The sequence below is a fragment of the Nycticebus coucang genome, chromosome 4 (genome assembly GCF_027406575.1).
Source record: "Nycticebus coucang isolate mNycCou1 chromosome 4, mNycCou1.pri, whole genome shotgun sequence".
Taxonomy (NCBI): Eukaryota; Metazoa; Chordata; class Mammalia; order Primates; family Lorisidae; genus Nycticebus; species Nycticebus coucang.
Genome location: NC_069783.1, coordinates 71,157,886 through 71,178,685, shown reverse-complemented (window position 1 = coordinate 71,178,685; position 20,800 = coordinate 71,157,886). Strand labels below are relative to the sequence as shown.

Here is a 20,800-nt window from a genome sequence, read left to right as displayed (position 1 = left end):
TTTTTTTTTTGCAGTTTCTGGCCGGGGCTGGGTTTGAACCTGCCACCTCTGGCACATGTGGCCGGCGCCCTACCCCTTTGAGCCACAGGCACCGCCCACTAAACAACTTTCTAAAGGAAAAAAATAACTATCAACTTTGAATTTGATGGCAGCTCTTAGTGTTTGTCAAACCTTACAGATAATTATCAAACTGTAATTTCTGACAGCTGTGCTTTCTTTTTTCCTTAATCTTAGCTTTTTTGTGGTTGAAGATCACATTTTGCATACAACCCAGGGCTTAGTAAATAGAGCCTACATTGATGAACTATGGGAGATGGCCCTTTCAAAAACCATCGCAGCACTCCGTACCCATTCGGTATGTAAGAAGCATAAGAGTTAACTTCTTTCTTAGAGTTGATTATCTATACAGAATTCAGCATTTTACTGCTTTACAATTAATACATGTATATCTTTGGAATCACCCTTTTGGATCTGTACATGTCCTTCAAAGAGGCAAAAGTAGCCCCTTCAAATTGGCATATTTTCTAACACTGAGCTCACCTTTGCAATAAGAAGATAGCAGCCAACATCTATTGATTGCTATCTGTCTGTATTTCATGTGTACTGTTTTATTTCATCCTCACTGTAACCTTATTAAAGTGAGTACTACTATGTTTGTCTTATTGTCTGGGGAATTGAACTTCAGATAGGTTAGGTAACTAGCAAAAAATAAGAGACTCAAGACTGAGAATAGATGTTTGGGTTTCTTTTACCAGATATTGAGATAATTTAAATATCATTAATTTGAGATAATCTCATATTATCACTAGATAGATAATGAGCCTTCATATAGTCTCATACATATATGGATTCTTTATATATGAGATATGTATATGCCAGTGTGATGGCATTGGAGGTCAGTGGATAGACGACAGATTTTTGGAGAATAGTAGTTGGGCAATTGGCTATTATGATGGGGGAAAATATACATCAAAAATTGAGTTTCAGGTGGATAAATATGAAAATGTGAAAACCAAAACCATAAATCTTTTAGAATACAAGAGAATATTGTAATGATACAGGGTATGAAAAGACTTCTTATATAATATACAAAAAGCAGGCGGCACCTGTGGCTCAGTGAGTAGGGCGCCGGCCCAATATGCCGAGGGTGGCAGGTTCAAACCCAGCCCCTGCCAAAACGCAACAGAAGAATAGCCGGGCGTTGTGGCGGGCACCTGTAGTCCCAGCTGCTCGGGAGTCTGAGGCAAGAGAATCGTGTAAACCCAAAAGTTAGAGGTTGCTGTGAGCTGTGTGATGCCACGGCACTCTACCCGAGGGCAGTGCAGTGAAACTCTGTCTCTACAAAAAAAAAAAAAGGATACAAAAAGCGTTATTCATAAAGGATTCTTACAGTAAACATTAAACTACATTAAAATTATAAGAATAACCTTATAGAAGATAGTGGAAATTTTTTCATATATTGAAAAATGGTATTTGTAAGACATGTCATATTTGCAAAGAATTGATATAGACTGTATAAATAATTTCTATAAATCATTATAATAAAGAGACACATTTCAAATATGTTAAAACACATAGAATATGTAACACAAAGAGTAAACCCTAATTTAAACAATGGACTTGAATTAATAATATTATGTTGATACTGGCTAAAGGCTTAAACAAGTACTTAACAAAAGGACTCTACCTGTCTGGAAAAAACATGTGATAGGTGTTTAGCTTTCTTATCATATCAGTGAAGTGCAAACTATAACCAAATGAGGTAACATTACTCAAGAATTAACAATACTAATGTTGATAAAGGTATGGGGCAATAGGAACTGGCATACACTGCTCAGGAAATGATAAATTAGTAAAATGCTCTTAAAAAGTATGGCATTGTCTTGTAAAATTGAAGATCCCATGAATCAACATTTATAACTGTATTCCCTAGATAAATTTGCCCTAAAATGCTGCAGTAAACATGCAAGGATATCATTCTAATATTGTTGAACTTTTCAAAATTTGAAGTGATTTAAATGTCCATCAGTAGTAAAATGGACAATCTGGCTTAAATTCAAACATGAAATACTCGACAGCATGAAAATGGCCAAAGTACATCTACATACAATAGCATTGATGAGTTTCAAAAATATAATGTTGAATGAAAGAAGCAATATAGAAATTATATGTATGGCTTATTTCCTTTTATGTAAAGTGGAGACAGAAAATATTGATTAAGGCTGAGTATTTAGGTGCATACAAACTAAAGAAAATAAGAGAGCAAAAGGATAAGCCACAGATCGAGAGAAATCTTTGCAAATCACATATCTAATAAAGTACTGGTACCTAAAATATACAAAGATCTCTTTTTCTTTTTTTTTTTTTTTTGTAGAGACAGAGTCTCACTTTATGGCCCTCGGTAGAGTGCCGTGGCCTCACACAGCTCACAGCAACCTCCAACTCCTGGGCTTAAGCGATTCTCTTGCCTCAGCCTCCCGAGTAGCTGGGAAGATCTCTTTTTCTTATTTGTTTTATTTTAAGGGAAGGGTCTCACCCTGCTCCCTAGACTGAAGTGCAGTGGAAGGATCATGACTCATTGCAACCACAAACTCCAGGGCTCAAGTGATCCTCCTGTGTTAGCCTCCAAAACAGCCGGGATTACAAGCTTTAGCCACCATGCCCAGCCCCAAAGAACCTGAACTCAATAAGAAAACAAACAACCCAATATAAAAATGGGTAAATGGTTTGAAAGATACCACACCAAAAAGGCAAATATGCATGTATAAGATAGTTATTATCATATGTCATCAAGGAATTGCAAATATAAATGATAATAAGATACTAGGATGTATTTCTAGAAATGGCTAAAATCCAAAACACTGCTAATACCAAATACTAGAGAGAATGTGGAACATTAGAAACTGATTCATTGCTAGTGGGAATGGAAAATAGTACAGACAGCCTGCAAGACAGTTTAGTGGTTTCTTACAAAACTAAACATAGTCTTATCATATAACCTAGCAAGTGTATGCCTAAGAATTTGCCCAAATGAGTTGAAAACTTGTGTTCATACAAAAATCTGCAAATAGATGTATAATGCAGCTTATTCATAATTGCCAAAACATGGAAGCAATCAAATGCTCTTCATTGGGTGAATGAATAAATAAACTGATACATTATATCCATATAATGGAATATTATTCAATGATAAAAAGAAATGAGCTATTAATCCAAGAAAAAACATTGAAGAAATTTAAATACACATAAATGCTAAATGTAAGAAGCCAATCTGGAAAGGTTATATATAATGTATGATCCCAGTTACAGTGGATTCTGGAAAAGGTACAACTTTGGAGACAACGAAACTATCAACCAGGAGTTGAGGAGAGAAAAGGATGAATAGACAGAACACAGGAAATTTGGGGGAGCAGCAAAACAGTTTTCCATGATACTGTAATGGTGGTGCATGTTAATATACATGTATTAAAACTCATAAAATATACAACACAAAGAGTAAAGCTTAATATAAACTTGGACATTATATTGATGCTATCTTATTCCAGAAAAGCATGGGATTCTTTCTAGGGAGACTTTAGCAGGTAAATTAATACAAATTTAATTTTTAATAATTAAGATGTTTTTTTCCCTTTGTCTTTTATTTCCTTTAGTCTTACTGCTCCGATCCAAACCTTGTGTTAGACTTAAAGAACCTCATTGTGCTTTTTGCAGACACACTTCAGGTATGTGACTTCTATTACACATAAACTCATCTAGTATTTAAAAAACCATCAGTATTTCATCAGCTCCAAATCTTTTATTGTCTACTTAAACTTAGATGAGTGCCTTTTAGTTTGTAGTTGTGTTTATTCTTATCTTGTAGCTAGATGTGTTTTTCTCTTTATAGCATTTCCTGACACTTTATGCTTTCATAAGTAGTTTCCATCCCCTTTCTTCTCTCAGACCCAATCAATTAATCAGACCATTTACTGCATTGGTTTTTCGAAAAATTTTTTTAGTTCAGATATGGTGCCTTGGTGATTTTGTACTTTCTTTCACTGCCATCTTTAATAACGGTGGTGATGTGAATCATATATTACATCTATTACGTATATTACATCTAATATCTAATAGATATTAGAGTAACATTAGAAGTGGGGGAGATTGGTAGTGTTTTTACTTTTTCTTCCTTCACTGAAGGTTGCTGCAAGAGTTACAGGAGAAGTTGTAGGGAGGACTGAGCTGACAGTATACACAGTACATGTTGAATTTAATTTTACGTTTTTACTGACTGGCTTAGGTATTTTGCTATGTATCATTTAATTTCTGAGAGATAAAAACTAGATACTAGGTGGGAATGAAAGGTTCTACCATCTTGGTCATATTTAAATTATAGTCCAAAAATAACATGTCTTTCAGTGCCTAATTTCTTTTATGTTGCTAAAAAAAAAATTTACCTTAGAAAATGAAGCTATTTTCTTATTTTGTTTCAGGTATATGGTTTTCCTGTAAATCAGCTTTTTGACATGCTGTTAGAAATCCGAGACCAGTATAGTGAAACTCTGCTAAAGAAGTGGGCAGGTATTTTCAGGTGAGATATTACCTGTTCTCATATGTGTATGTTCATGTGCATTGCTGTGCACTCATGTCTTTATGTGCAAGGTTTTTCAGATGGAATAGACCATCAGTATATATGACTTATATTTTCTAGCTACTCCAGATTATGATCCAGAATTCAAGAGAATGTGATAAGATGCAAAATGGTCTTCCTAAGATATCCAATCTCAATGTATTAGTGTCTACTATGTTGGGAATTTCCCCCAACCCTATTTTGGCATTTTTATTTCCTTGGATAAATGTGAGATTCCTTGGTTCATACCTTCTAGGTCATCTTGCATCTATTACATGTTTTCTTGGTAATCTCTTTGAGGTTCATACCTAATTTATAATTCACTTATAATGAGTGGCATTTGAGGCCTTATGAATAATTTGGGTTTTGGGGAAATCTTTTTTGAGGACTCGTTCATGTTATTCTTCATCATTTTCCTTCAGTACACACAGAGACAGGGCCTATTACAGTCCAGTGTTTCAAGCCTATTATTTAAGCATTTCTTTTTTTTTTTTTTTTGGCCGGGGCTGGGTTTAAACCCGCCACCTCTGGCATATGGGACCAGCGCCCTACTCCTTGAGCCACAGGCGCCACCCTATTTAAGCATTTCTTATACATGCAATAATAAGGAAGTTATTCTCTTATATCTCCCATTCAAAAATGTCTCATTGTACTGTTTTTTTGGCACAAACACCATGTCAACTCATTTGAATTTCTTCTCTTTGTAAACCTGCACTTTAAGAAATTTTCCTGCATAATGCAAGATCCATTCCTGCATCAGTTTATCCTGTTTTCAAATTCTTATAGATTTAAGATCTTATATTGCTTTTATAATCTTACTCTCACAGTTTAGAATATATCTTGCATCATTAGTTTGTCTGTATATTAATATAAATATTAATGTTTCTAAAACCCAGATTTATCTAATATTATAATTAAGGGAGGTTTAACTTTACAGGAAGGTTGAAAATTAATAACCTCACATATGCATAGACTTAGATGCTTTTGATCTGATAACTTTGGTGAATCTCTGTTTTAATTTTAAATGTGTAGTCTCTGTTTTTAGAGAACACCCAAACTAATTGAGGGAGAAACTACTGCTGAAAAAAATTACGATTAACATAGCACAGTGGATGAGTAAGTTAACATAGTTTGGATTTATTATGGAAGTTATTTTTCCTACTTGCTCATTTTTTAAATGTATTTTTACTGCAGTAAAATATACATACATAATTTACCATCTTTACCATTTTTAAGAGTGTAGTTCACTAGTAATAAATACAATTTATATTCTTTTTGTTTGCCTTCATCCCTCCTCCCCCTCCGTACTATTCGCCAGTTTTGGAAGTTAGAATGGAAGATCTAGTACAGGGTTACTGTTGTTGTGTATTTCTCACTTGCTTTAAAATTTTTTGTCTCATGTATAAAACTCAAATAATAGGAGTTCACATTTATAATTAGGTTCCATTAGTTTTGGAGTATAAATTTCTTTCTGTCTTCTTTAAAAGACAGCCTAACTCTAAAGCAAATAGTTCCGTTGTGAAAGGAACATAATAAGGACAGGAAAACCTTCATTTTGGGCTGTGGTGTATGTACAATCACTAGAGTTCATCAGAAAATCATTTGTAATTAACCACCATTTACTCCCTTCCCTCCATTCTTCCATTTTATTTATAGAAATATACTTGATTCTGACAACTACAGTCCCATACCGGTAACAAGTGAAGAGATGTATAAAAAGGTAGTAGGACAATTCCCATTTCAAGATAAAGAGCTGGAAAAGGTAAGGAATGCTTTAAAATAAACTTCTTTGGTTTTGGCATCCTCAGAATGCTTTCACTGTAATAATTTCTTTAAAGGCATTAAAACTCCTTCAGAGGACTCTTTCTGGGGCTTAGAGGAATAGAATTTTCTGGTTATTTCCCCAGCTTTAGATCTTTTTACTTCTGAAGTGGTAGAGAAGGGGTGTCCAACCTGTGGCCTATGGACCACATGCAGATTATTTGAGGAACGTTTGGCTTATCCTCCGTGGTGTTGGATATTGAGAAAGTTATGCGTGGGCCTTTTCTTTTGCTCATCAGCTTTTGTTAGTGGCAAAAGCTTTTGTTATTTTTCTAATGTGTGGCAGAAAAGAAAAAAGTTTGGACGCCCCTATGTTAGAGGATTACTGGGTTATTACTCTTAAGACATTTTGTCCTAAAAACACAATGAAATTTACTCTCTGTGATTATAGTTCTTCTGATTTTGATAATGTACTGAGTCATATATTCACTACCATAGTTATTATACAGAATAGTTCTATTATACCCACACACTATCCCTTTTTAATCAACCCCTCCCCTAATCCTAGCCTCTGGAAACTACCAGTCTGTTCTCTATCTACTTTTGCCTTTTTGAGAATGACATATAAATGGAACCATACAATATGCAAACTTTTGAGACTGACTTATGTGACTGCACAAAAAGCTTTGAAATTAATCTAAGTGGGTGCATATTTCAATAGTTCATTCCTTTTTATTGCTGAGCATATACTGTAATTTGTTTATTTCTTCACATAAGGAAGAGCATTTAGATTATTGGTTTATTTAAATTTCTGTCTTATTCTTTTTAGCATCAGAAAACTTTTTAGGGCATTTTCTTAAATTTGACATTGTTAAGCAGATAGCACACAGTGTAGAGAATGTTCTTTATGTGATGTAAATAATTTATAAATGTCTTCAGTTTTATTGGTTTGTGATTTGATATTCTTAATTCTTGTATTTACAGCAACCATTTCCGAAAAAGTTTCCTTTCTCTGAATTTGTGCCAAAAGTTTACAACCAAATTAAAGAATTTATCTATGCTTGTCTGAAGTTTTCAGAAGATCTACATCTAAGGTATAATATGAAATAGTGAAAATGTAATCAGTGTTAAAATTGTGGCTCTATACATATATATAAATATTCTGAAAAACTTTTGATATTTCCTTCAGCTCTGATTTTGAAAGTCTTAATATTAGCCCTTTACTGCATGACACTGCCATATTTATATGGTAAAAGGGAAAGTTGGTAACTTTTGAATAATTTAAAAAATTCATTATTATCCATTCTATTCTCTACTTTTTTTAAAAATAGATTTGCTCTTTAACCCTTTCTATTAATGAAAATTCACTAGAAAATTATAATATGACATACTAATTTTAATATTCTACTTGATGAAATTTAAAGGCCTGAAGGGGAGTAGCCAATAAAATTGTTTGGAAATATTATTGCTCTACTTGTGTATATATGTAGATTGGGTAGATTTGAGGGCCCTTTTTTTTTTGCTCACTTATTGGTTTATTCATCATATATTATAACTAACATATTATTTGTCAGATGCTTGGTGATGAAGACATAAAGACATTAAGACGCTGGAAATATGATCCTTGTCTTCTGAGATTACTTAATCTAATTGAAGAACTAAACAATTAGTAGTAAATACTGATGTATATAGCAGCACCCTAGGAGCCAAGTCAAACACAAATTGAGGATGTAAGAAAAGGCCTCTTTAGAATAGGAACATTTTATGTTATATTCAGCATAATATCCCCTGTACCCAGCTCTTGGGCCCAGGGGATATAGTTCTTGGTTGGTGTAAGACTCAATCAAATCATTTACTACATTGGTTTTTCAAAATTTTCTTAGTTCAGATATGGTGCATGGGTGATTTTGTAGTTTCTTTCACTACCATCTTTAATCACAAAGCTAAATTTTGTCAAATGCTTTTTTCTGCATCAATTTAGAGGATATATAGCCTTTTTTTGCTTCTATTGATATGGTGTATCACATTTATGAATTTGCATATATTAAACCAGCCTTGTATCCCTTGGATCAAGCCTACTTGATTGTGATGTATAATTTTTTTAATGTGTAGTTGCAGTCTATTAGCTAAGATTTTGTTAAGTATTTTTACATGTATATTCATTAGTGAAATTCTTCTGTAGATCTCCTTTTTAGATGGGTCCTTTCCTGGTTTTGGAGTCAAGGTGATCTTTGCTTCATAGAATGTGTTGGGGAAGGTTCTGTTCCTCTCAATGTTTTGGAATAGCTTCTACAGTGTAGATACAAGCTCATCTTTGAAAGTGTGATAGAATTCTGATGTGAAGCCATCTGGTCCTGGGCTTCTTTTTTGTTGCTGGAAGCCTTTTCATTGTTTGTTCAATCTCAGTGCTTGATATTGGTCTGTTCAAGAGATCTATTTCTTCCTTCCTAAGTCTAGGCAGATGGTGTGATTCCAGGTATTGGTTCATTTCCTCCATATTGTCAAATTTCTGGGCGTAGCATTTTGGATAATAGATAGAAATACTCTCTTGTATCTCTGTGGTATCAGCTATTTTCCACTTTTTATTTTTCGATTGAGGTTATTAAAGATTTTACTTTTTTCTGGTTAATCTGTCCATGGTTTATCAATATTATTTATCTTTTCAAAGTACCAGCTTTTGTTTCATTAACAGAATGAGATTATGTGATGACCACGTGGTTAGAACTATCATTTTGGAACTTCAAAATACTATGTGCTTGAAAATATAGGAAGTTTTAGCAGACATGGAAATTAAAGGAAGGAGTCAAATAGAAATGCTTGAAATAAGAAACAGTTTTGGAAAGGAACTGTTCCTTTGAGGGGTTACCAGTAGAATTGGCATGGAAATTACTGAAACTGTCACTCAAAGAGAAAAAAAGGTAAAGAAATAAATCAAAGTATTCAAGATTGGTGGTTGTACTTTTGAACAGTAGATCCAGGAAAGAGTAGACTGAGGGAACAGGGAAGAAGGAGTATCTTAAGAGAAAATGTTTGAGAATATTCCCAACATAATGAAAGACATCAAACAAGAAATTCAAGATTTTTAGAACCCAATTCAGATAATTAATAGCAACAACAAACAAAGTATCATGGGGGAACTACACAGACAAAATACTTAATACATCATATTCAAATTCATGAAAAAAAGATAAAGAGAATGTTTAGAAGGCTTTTACAAAAATAAAAATTACATGCAGGTATAATGATAAGATTTATAGTGGACTTCTTGCATGAAACTATGCAAGGTGGAGACAGTGAAATGACTTCCTTGAAAAAAAGTCAAGCCAGAATTTTAAAGACAGGAAAATAATTTTTTTTTAATTGTTGGGGATTCATTGAGGGTACAATAAACCAGATTACACTGATTGCATTTGTTAGGCAAAGTCCCTCTTGCAATAGGGTCTTGCCCCCAAAAGGTGTGGCACACACCAAGGGCCCACCCTCCTCCCTCTTTCCCTCTCTCTGCTCTTCTTTTTTCCAACCCCACCCCCCCACTCTTTTCAAAAATGAAGGCAACATTGTTTTTTCAGCAAATGAAAGCTAGGAGAATTTATTAAAATACTTTGTATAGCACACAATAAATATTACTTCCTGCTGCTACTGCTATTTTAATTTTATTATTATTAATATAAGTACCACTGGCACACTGATTGTTTACCAATATAATTCTGCTACCTATGATAACTGACTCTTGACCCTTCTTTTTCAGCTCAACTGAAGTGGATGACATGATTCGTAAGTCAACAAACCTGTTGCTAACTAGGACTCTGAGCAACTCTCTGCAAAATGTCATTAAAAGGAAGAATATTGGGCTTACTGAGGTAAAGCTGCACTTAATGAAGGCAACCAAACCAATATGTATACAGATGTCCTAAGTTCTAGGCTTTATGTGCGAATTAATTATACCTTTCTACATGAGTGGTTCTCAACCTTCCTAATGCCATGACCCTTTAATACAGTTCCTCATGTTGTGGTGACCCCCAATTTAAAATTATTTCCGTTGCTAATAGCATGTTCTACATGGTCTATCATGTTCTTCTTGATAGGCTCCTAATAGTAAGGGTACAACGTGAAATCCCTGTTCTTTGGTTACCTTTGAGTAACCTATTTTTTCTAAAGAGTCACTTCCTCCACCTTCCTTCTTTCATTGTTTTTACTGGCTTAACTTTTTTTTTTTTTCTTTTTTTATTGTTGGGGATTCATTGAGGGTACAATAAGCCATATTACACTGATTGCATGTGTTAGGTAAAGTTCCTCTTGCAATCATGTCTTGCCCCCAGAAGGTGTGGCACACACCAAGCCCCCACCTCCCTCCCTCCTTCCCTCTCTCCGCTTTTCCTCCCCCCCCATGACCTTAATTGTCATTAATTGTCCTCATATCAAAATTGAGTACATAGGATTCATGCTTCTCCATTCTTGTGATGCTTTACTAAGAATAATGTCTTCCACTTCCATCCAGGTTAATACGAAGGATGTAAAGTCTCCATTTTTTTTTAATAGCTGAATAGTATTCCATGGTATACATATACCACAGCTTGTTAATCCATTCCTGGGTTGGTGGGCATTTAGGCTGTTTCCACATTTTGGCAATTGTAAATTGAGCTGCAATAAACAGTCTAGTACAAGTGTCCTTATGATAAAAGGATTTTTTTCCTTCTGGGTAGATGCCCAGTAATGGGATTGCAGGATCAAATGGGAGGTCTAGCTTGAGTGCTTTGAGGTTTCTCCATACTTCCTTCCAGAAAGGTTGTACTAGTTTGCAGTCCCACCAGCAGTGTAAAAGTGTTCCCTTCTCTCCACATCCACGCCAGCATCTGCAGTTTTGAGATTTTGTGATGTGGGCCATTCTCGCTGGGGTTAGATGGTATCTCAGGGTAGTTTTGATTTGCATGTCTCTAATATATAGGGATGATGAACATTTTTTTCATGTTTGTTAGCCATTCGTCTGTCTTCTTTAGAGAAGGTTCTATGCATGTCTCTTGCCCATTGATCTATGGGATTGTTGGCTTTTTTCATGTGGATTAATTTGAGTTCTCTATAGATCCTAGTTATCAAGCTTTTGTCTGATTCAAAATATGCAAATATCCTTTCCCATTGTGTAGGTTGTCTCTTTGCTTTGGTTGTTGCCTCCTTAGCTGTACAAAAGCTTTTCAGTTTAATGAAGTCCCATTTGTTTATTTTTGTTGTTGCAATTGCCATGGCAGTCTTCTTCATGAAGTCTTTCCCCAGGCCAATATCTTCCAGTGTTTTTCCTATGCTTTCTTGGAGGATTTTTATTGTTTCATGCCTTAAATTTAAGTCCTTTATCCATCTTAATCAATTTTTGTGAGTGGGGAAAGATGTGGGTCCAGTTGCAGTCTTTTACATGTGGATATCCAGTTCTCCCAACACCATTCATTGAATAGGGAGTCTTTCCCCCACGGTACGTTCTTTATTGGTTTATCAAAGATTAGGTGGTTGTAAGATGTTAGTTTCATTTCTTGGTTTTCTATTCGATTCCAAGTGTCTATGTCTCTATTTTTGTGCCAGTACCATGCTGTCTTGACCACTATGGCTTTATAGTACAGACTAAAATCTGGTATGCTGATGCCCCCAGCTTTATTTTATTTTTTATTTATTTATTTTTTTGTAGAGACAGAGTCTCACTGTACCGCCCTCGGGTAGAGTGCCATGGAGTCACAAGGTTCACAGCAACCTCTGACTCCTGGGCTTACGTGCTTCTCTTGCCTCAGCTTCCCAAGCAGCTGGGACTACAGGCGCCCGCCACAATGCCCGGCTATTACCCCCAGCTTTATTTTTATTACTAAGAACTGCCTTAGCTATATGGGTTTTTTTCTGATTCCATACAAAATGCAGAATCATTTTTTCCAAATCTTGAAAGTACGATGTTGGTATTTTAATAGGAATGGCACTGAATAGGTAGATTGCTTTGGGAAGTATAGACATTTTAACAATGTTGATTCTTCCCATCCATGAGCATGGTATGTTCTTCCATTTGTTTATATCCTCTGCTATTTCCTTTCTGAGGATTTCATAATTTTCTTTATAGAGGTCCTTCACCTCTTTCGTTAGGTATATTCCTAGGTATTTCATTTTCTTTGAAACTATGGTGAAGAGAGTTGTGTCCTTAATTAGCTTCTCATCTTCACTGTTATTGGCATATACAAAGGCTACTGACTTGTGGACATTGATTTTATATCCTGAAACATTACTGTATTTTTTGATGAATTCTAAGAGTCTTGTGGTTGAGTCCTTCGGATTCTCTAAGTATGAGATCATGTCATCAGCAAAGAGGGAGAGTTTGACCTCCTCTGCTCCCATTTGGATTCCCTTTATTTTTTTGTCTTGCCTAATTGTATTGGCTAGAACTTCTAGCACTATGTTGAATAGTAATGTGAGAGAGGACAACCTTGTCTGGTTCCAGTTTTAAGAGGAAAAGCTTTCAGTTTTACTCCATTCCGTAAAATATTAGCTGTGGGTTTGTCATAGATAGCTTCAATCAGTTTTATAAATGTGCCACCTATGGCTTTCAGTATCTTTACGTGTGAATGAAGGAACATTCACACACATTTATTAATTTCGGCTATTATAGCAGTGTGTGCAGGTACAGGTACATAAAATGAATTTTTAATCACAGAAACTCTTTGAATAACTATACTATCTACCTTTGGAAAGAGAAGACATTATATTCTTTTTTAAAAGTACTAAAGTGATTTCACATCTGGAGTCACCGTCATAATAGGTAACATTTGTGGATCAGTTTATATTCTTCAAAGCCCACTCACAGATACAATTTCATTTAGTACAGTAACATTTGAAGCAGGCTTGGCATGTGTTATTATTCCCATTTTATAGACCCGTAATTAAAGTTCAGGGAGATTGTCCAAGGTCACATAGTTAGCAAAATGGTAGAAGCGAGACATAAATCTGGGTTGTTTTTTCACAAACGTATTTACTTTTACTGTGTTGTAATGACTTCCGTATTGATTTAATTATTTATTGTAACAAACATGGAGATTTGTGCAGGAGGTCCATAGTAATGTGGGAATTGTTCTAGTTAAAGATAGTTTTGTGTCCGAGAGTAGAAATTCACTTAAACAATTGAGTTATTGAAAGTACATAAAATTCACAGAACCATATTTCAGGATGTCAGATAATTCTCTTAAGAGTTAAAAGTTCTTATAAACTAATGTCTGTCTATTTGCCTATCTTGTTTTGGGAGTTTACACAGCATCTCACCTCTTCTTTTTTTCTGTGCATAGATGCGCTATCCTTCTATCTTTTCCTCTTGCACTCTGGCTTTGTTGCTTTCCTTTTGCTTCTTTGCTTTCCCATTCAACATTACCTTTCAGTTTTAGTACCTACTAAAACTTGAATGCTTTGCTCATTTTCTAATTCTGTCAATAAGTACAGGTATTTTCCTATGGTTACTTTTTCAAGGTCTGTGTGAAAAGCAGTTGAACATTGATGAAGAGTGTATGTTCTAATACAGACTATGTAGGTTTCAATTGTGGCTCTCCCCTTAATAGCTGTGTCCTTGAGCAAACTACTTGGCTTCCTTTGTAAAATGGGGATGATAATAACATATATTTCATAGGAGTGTTGTGAGGATTAAATGGACATGCCAGGGTACTTAGAGCAGTGTCTGGTATATAGTATAGTATTCAGTGCATATTGCCTGTTACTGTTTTTCTTTTTTGTTTGTATATATTGAGAGAGTACAAGTGCAGTTTTGCTACATGGATATAATACATAATAGTGAAGTCTGAGGTTTCAGTGTAGTTATCACCCGAATAGTTTAAACGGTATTTCTTATTCCTCAGCCCCTCCCTCCCCCAGAGGTCTGAGAAGGCAAACAGCGATTGTCAGTCCTAGTACAGAAATGGAGTTTTTTAATTAAGAGAAGTGAAATAATTGGAACAAGATGTCCTATTAAGATAATTTTTTTTATTAACTGAATATATTTATTGAGTCTTTACTCTGTGTCAGGCACTGATCCAAGACCTTAGAATAAATCACTGAACAACAGCTATAACAACAGAGATCCTTACTTACGTTCTAGTGGAAGAAAACAAATAATATCAGTTAAGAAATAAATTAATAAATCTTGTAGTATAGTAAAAGGTGGTGAACGCTATGGAGAGAAGAAAAAGTATCTGGTTTAAGGAAACCAGAAGTCTGTCGGCTATTCCAGGTTGGTCTTGTTTTTAGAGCAACATTATGAGGATAAGTTACCATTAAAGGAGAAAGAACATTCTAGGCAGAGATTAGAGATAGACTCTAATGCTTGAAGTTAGGAAAATTCTTGGCAGGTTCATGGAACAATGAGGCTAGAGATGAGTGCGGGGAAGAAAAGATCAGAGCAGTTTGAGGGCTTCATGGTAGGCCATTTTAAAGCCTTTGCCTTTTAATTTATATGATATGGGTAGCCATTGCAGGATTTTGATTTGTGACACGTTCTGACTTAACATTTTGAAAGGATCACATCGACCATGGTATTGGGAATAAACTTAATAAGTAGTTTGTAAGTAGGGAGATCTCTTAAAGGGTTATGACAATAATCCATTGAATTTTGATAGAAGTCTGAGTGGTAGCCACGGGCAATGGTAAGATTTTAAGTGAAGAGCCATTATGTTTTCCCGATGATTGGTTCTGTATGAAGAAAGAAAGTGAAGAGTTGAAGATAAGTACAACTTTTAACTTGAGCAACTAAAAGGCAACTATGATGGGAAAACTTTAAGTAGAGCTATATTTGGGATAGGGAAATATTGGGAATTCAATTTTGAACATACTAAATTTGTAGTGTTTAGGCTGACATGTTGAATAAACAGTTATGAATTATGAGTTTGGGAAAGAGATATAAATATGGACACATATAAATAAAATTTATAGCCACACAATTGGATAATATCACTAAGGAAATGAATAAAGATAGAGAAGAAAAGAGGATGGAGGACTGAAGTGAGGACTCTCATATTAAGAAGTCAGGAGTAAGAGGAACTAACAAAGGAGACAGGGAAAGGACCACCAGGGAAGTAAGAAGAAAACAAAAACAGGAGAGGATGGTGTCCAGGAAGCCAAATACAGAAAGTATTTGAAGAAAGAGGGACTGATCAAGTATGACAAATACTGCTGATAGATATGATAAGATGAAGATTAAGAATTACCATTGGATTTAGAAACTTGGAGTAAGTTGGTGACCTTGATTAGAGTACTTTAAATAGAAGGAAACTCCTGGTGGAGTAGGTTTTAAGAGAATTGGTCTTGTACATAAGAATTTAAAATAATTTATATAGATACTTCCTCCTTAAGAATGCAGTATAAGCTAAGCTTAATGATTTTGTTCCAAATAGTAGAGTGTGTAAGGAGAGAAAAAATAACTTTGCATAGAGAAACCTGACAAATGCTACTTTGGTCAAGTGCTCAAGGTTAACATTATCAGTGGTAAGTTATGTTTTGTTTTTTTTCTTTTGAGGCAGAGTCTTACTATGTTGCCCTTGATAGAGTTCCGTGACGTCACAGCTCCCAGCCACCTCCAACTCTTGGGCTTAAGCTATTCTCTTGCCTCTGCCTCCCAAGTAGCTGGGACTACAGGTGCCCTCCACAATGCCCAACTATTTTTTTTGTTGCAGTTGTCATTGTTGCTGGGCAGGCCCGGGCTGGGTTGGTACCCGCCAGCCCCTGTGTGTGTGGCTGGTGCCCAAGCCACTGAGCTACAGGCTCTGAGCCTATCAGTGATAAGTTATGTTGATAGCATGTACCTTTGATGTGATTTGATGAGAGGGCAATTTGCCTCCATGGTCTCCCTCCCAAAACCCACAACTTCAGTTTTACTGTGAGAAAAACATTAAACAAACACAAATTGAAAGACATTCTATAAGATATCTGACCAGTACCTCTTAAAACTGTTAGTGTCATTGAAAAGAAGAAAAAGTCTGAGAAACTGTCACAGACCAGAGGAGGCTTGAGGAGATGTGATGACTAAATATAATATGGTATGTTGGTTGGATCCTGAGGTAGATAAAGAACATTAGGGAAAACCTAGTGAAATATAAATAAAAGATGGCATTCAGTTAGTAATGTACAGATGTTGGTCTCTTAGTAGTGGCCACTGTACCATATAACGTAGTACATTAACAGTAGTAGAAGCTGAATGAGTATATGGGAACGCTTCACAGTTTTCTGTAAATATAAGTATAAAACTATCCTAAAATCAAAAGTTTATATAAATAAAAATTTAAAGAATGAGAAGAGAGGAATTAGAAATAGCAAATATAAGAAGTTAGCTTTTTTGGAGGATTTTGTTACCAAGAAAAGGAAGGAAATGAGGTAGTAGCTAGGAGGGAAAGTGGATTAAGATAAAGTTTTTTGTTTTGTTTCTTAACAGGGAAATAACAGCATATTATTTGGGATGGGAATGACATAGAAGAGAGAGAAAAAAAATGGAAAATGTAGGAAAAGTGCTAAATCTCTGGAGCACTGTTTATAGTTAAGAAAGTTTAGGATCTAATACACAATTAAAGGTAGTGTCAAGTTTGCCTCTGGTAGTAGATAAGAATCAGAGTATGTGGGTGCAAATGGGAATGTGTTGTGGAGGCAGGTTCCAAATGCTCAGTTTTTCCAGGGCAAGCAAGGTCTTTAGCTGAATGTGGGGATGGGACAGCAAGTATGCGAGCTCAAGGAAAAAGAGATATGACATATTCCTCTGGGAGCATGGAAAAGATAATTGATATAGCATTGGCATTATCCCACTTTTAAGATGATGAAAGAGCGTGAATAACTTGCTGAGTGTGCGCCTTGCTTAAGGCCGCACACTCAGTAAGTAGCTTGAAATAAAATTTGAGAAAAGTTTTGAAATGTTGTCTTTTAAAGTAAGATTTGGAATAAGCTTTGAAATTAGATCTTTAAAAAAAATTGTGTGTGGGCGGCCCCTATGGCTGAGTGAGTATGGCACCAGCCCCATATACCGAACCTGGCCCGGCCACAAAAAATAGCTCAGCGTTGTGGCGGGTGCCTGTAATCCCAGCTACATGGGAAGCTGAGGCAGGAGAATCACCTAAGCCCAAGAGCTGGAGGTTGCTATGAGCTGTGATGCCACAGCACTCTACCAAGGGTGACAAAGTGAGACTCTGTCTCTACCAAAAAAAAAAAAATTCGTGGGCTAGGCAAAGTGGCTCATGTCTATAATCCTAGTTATATGAGATTTTTCTCCTCCTAGCTTGGTTCTCGGTCTCAGGAATGGAAGAATGAATTCACTAGAAGTTCATTAGAAGATAGGAAAGCTTCCAATACAATGGAAAGGGTTCCCAATGGGTTGCCATTGCATCTTGGCTGGGTTGGGCTTTTTATGCCTTGCCTGCCTGCCCAAACCTGCTGAGAAACACTAATTGGGTCTTTCAGACCTAGCTGGCTTACACTGATTGGTTCCTTTAAACCTTAACTTACTGGCTTCTCCTGATTGACCCTTTGTTTGCAGTGGGGCTTTTCCTGCCCTATGCCCATGGGAAGTCCTTGCCTAGCAACAGCCAGTGACCAGTGGCTGCACAGGTGAGACCCTGTCTCAAAACAATAACAACAACAACACCCAAATTCTAAACTCTTGCTCTTTTCACATTTTGTTAACTTTAAAGCATCAGTATCACAAAGAGAAAGGAAACTAGTTTATTAATCTCAGAATACAAGGGAGTTAATTATGTTTGAAAGTTTTAACATGAATCAGATCACATTCTACTTTGTGAAGAGTGTATTCATATAAAGACTTAAGATATAAATTGGATTAAAAAGAATTTATATAACATAGATATAGAAAAATTACATCTTCAGTTTAAATTCCTTCTAAAATGTCATTTCCTTCTAGAGCAGAGAAATCTATAGAGACAGAAAGTTACTGCTTAGGACTCAGATTGCTTGAGGTTGGATGGTATAATAGTAAAGGAAGGTGACAGCTAAAATGTATGAGATTCTTTTTGATGTGACACAATGTTCTGAAATTGACTGTGGTGATGGTTTCATATATCTGTGAATATAAGAGAAACCATTCAAATTGTATTCTATAAATGGGGAAAGTATACCCCAATAAAACTATTTTAAAATTAAAAGAAATAAAATGTCATTTTTTTAAAGAGGCCTTTCTTGACCACTTTATCTCAAAATAGCTAAGACCTGTCTTCCCCATGTGGCTCCTTAGCTTTACTTCTGTTCACAGTGCTTATTATAATATAAATATTATACTGTATGTTTGTTTGTGCATGTGTTTACTGTAATCTTTATGAGGCCAGAGACTTTGTCTTTCTTGGGTACAACTGTAGATAGCTATATGCCAATCCCTTGTCACATAGAAGGCTCTTAATTGATGAAAGAAAAAAGAAAGAGACAGATCAGTTCGTAGGGTAAAGTTAAAGAAGTTCAGAGTTTCTATTAGTGATACCATATTGGACATTTATAGTTTTATTATCACAATGGTGCCTCAGGAGATCTGAAAAAATGACCAATGCTTTGCATTTATTCTTTGTTTTTAGTATAATTTAGATTGATGACAATATGACTGTCTTCTTATTTATGGCCCACATACCACTTCCCTCCACTCTCTGTTGTTAACAGTAATGATTATTGCTCACATTTTGTTAAAGTGTTTTATACATAAGTTTTGTCAAATATAAATTCTGTACTAGACTTTAGAATTTGTAACTACTACTTCCATGTATTTTAGTAATTTGGGTATTTATGTATGGAGATAGTATAAAATGAATCTTTTGGGCGGTGCCTGTGGCTCAGTCAGTAAGGCGCCGGCCCCATATACTGAGGGTGGTGGGTTCAAACCCGGCCCCAGCCAAACTGCAACCAAAAAATAGCCGGGCGTTGTGGCGGGCGCCTGTAGTCCCAGCTACTTGGGAGGCTGAGGCAAGAGAATTGCTTAAGCCCAGGAGTTGGAGGTTGCTGTGAGGCCACGGCACTCTACCGAGGGCCATAAAGTGAGACTCTGTCTCTACAAAAAAATAAAAAATAAATAAATAAAATGAATCTTTTACGCCATTTTTGGTAGCCTGACTGGGGTGAAATGGTGATTAAATCCCTTAAAGTCTGAGGGATAGCTTATTTTTATGAATGAGAACCAATGCCGCTTTGGTCATCTTGCAAATCTAACAATTGATAGGCATTGGTGGTATGGAGAGGAGTGTGACTTCTCATTTTCTTTCTTTTTTTTTTTTTTTTGCAGTTTTTGGCTAGGGCTGGGCTTGAACCCAAACTTCTCATTTTCTTGCTTTGGATTAATTCAGCGGTTCTCAACCTGTGGGTCGCAATCCCTTTGTAACAATGACAATAAATTGAGGCATTAGGAAGGGTGAGAACCGCTGGATTAATTTTTTTGAAGCTTAATTGTATTGAATTTTCTGCTTTTAGAAGCATGCTAGTAGCAGTTCTAATATAAACAGATGTATATACCCAAAGGTAATTTATAGCTGAGAACGGACATCTCTTCTTGGAATTTAGGTCTTAGTTTTGACCTTTGGAAAATGAGGACAGTTTCTTTTCTGAAGTTCGTCAAGAATAAAACATTTGTCTTCATGGTTTAGGTTCCACAGGGGTATTTGGAGCAGGTTTGAGGGAGAAATTGCCTCTATAGTATACTCAGTGCCTTTCTCAATAGATTCTGTCTGGTGTGAGGAAGAAGAGAGAAAAATTTTTACATTCTTAATGGTTTTAAATTCTTAATTAAATTATGTTATTTAGTTGTGAGAGGTGTTTGCTTTATAGTATCTTTTGACTGTTTTCGGAGAACTTTATATAAGAGATAATAAATAACTGATCTGTTGTTATTTTCATGTCCTTGAAACAACGTTCCGGACAGTTTGGATTGCTGTAGTGGTATAGTTTATAAGAGATTGGGAAGTAAGGATTAAAAAAATATCATCAAAGGAGCTCAAAATCTGATGGAAGTTGATTTCTGAAATTGGTTTATTTCATCTAAAGTTCAAAATTATCCTCAAAGCATCTGGCTTTAAATTTGTAAATGCCCTTGTAAGGATTTTGGTAGCTGTCATTCAGGAGTAGAGATCACTCAGACCTCATTAATAGACAATATTCCCCCTGAAAATGACATGGTATCCACTGTAATCCTAGAGTGTTTTAATAGCCTATTCTATGCTCAGCAATGAAACATTTCAAAAGTGACTGACAGCCAATTGCTGTAATTCATGGTGATCTTTTGTGTTGACAGATCTCTAAAAAGTCATGGGAAATTACTACTGTACTCACTGAAGCCGCCTCCTTTTTTTTCTTTAACTGCCAATATCCTGCAAAACAGGACAATTTTCTCTTCGACTGCCACTGTTTTTTATTTCAATAACATGACACGATTCCTCCTTATTATTAGGATTTCTTTTGATAGAA

At 35.6% G+C, this 20,800-nt stretch overlaps 1 protein-coding gene across 1 annotated transcript in view; it reads left to right on the top strand.

Annotated features, from left to right (window-relative positions):
- EXOC6B (exocyst complex component 6B) overlaps positions 1-20,800 on the top strand; it is a 782,024-nt gene that overhangs the window by 395,064 nt on the left and 366,160 nt on the right. Inside the window, exons 11-16 of the mRNA XM_053587825.1 lie at positions 235-355; positions 3,651-3,722; positions 4,473-4,570; positions 6,266-6,371; positions 7,355-7,464; positions 10,119-10,230. Coding sequence (XP_053443800.1) covers positions 235-355; positions 3,651-3,722; positions 4,473-4,570; positions 6,266-6,371; positions 7,355-7,464; positions 10,119-10,230 — 619 coding nt within the window. The remainder of the gene's footprint in view (positions 1-234; positions 356-3,650; positions 3,723-4,472; positions 4,571-6,265; positions 6,372-7,354; positions 7,465-10,118; positions 10,231-20,800) is intronic.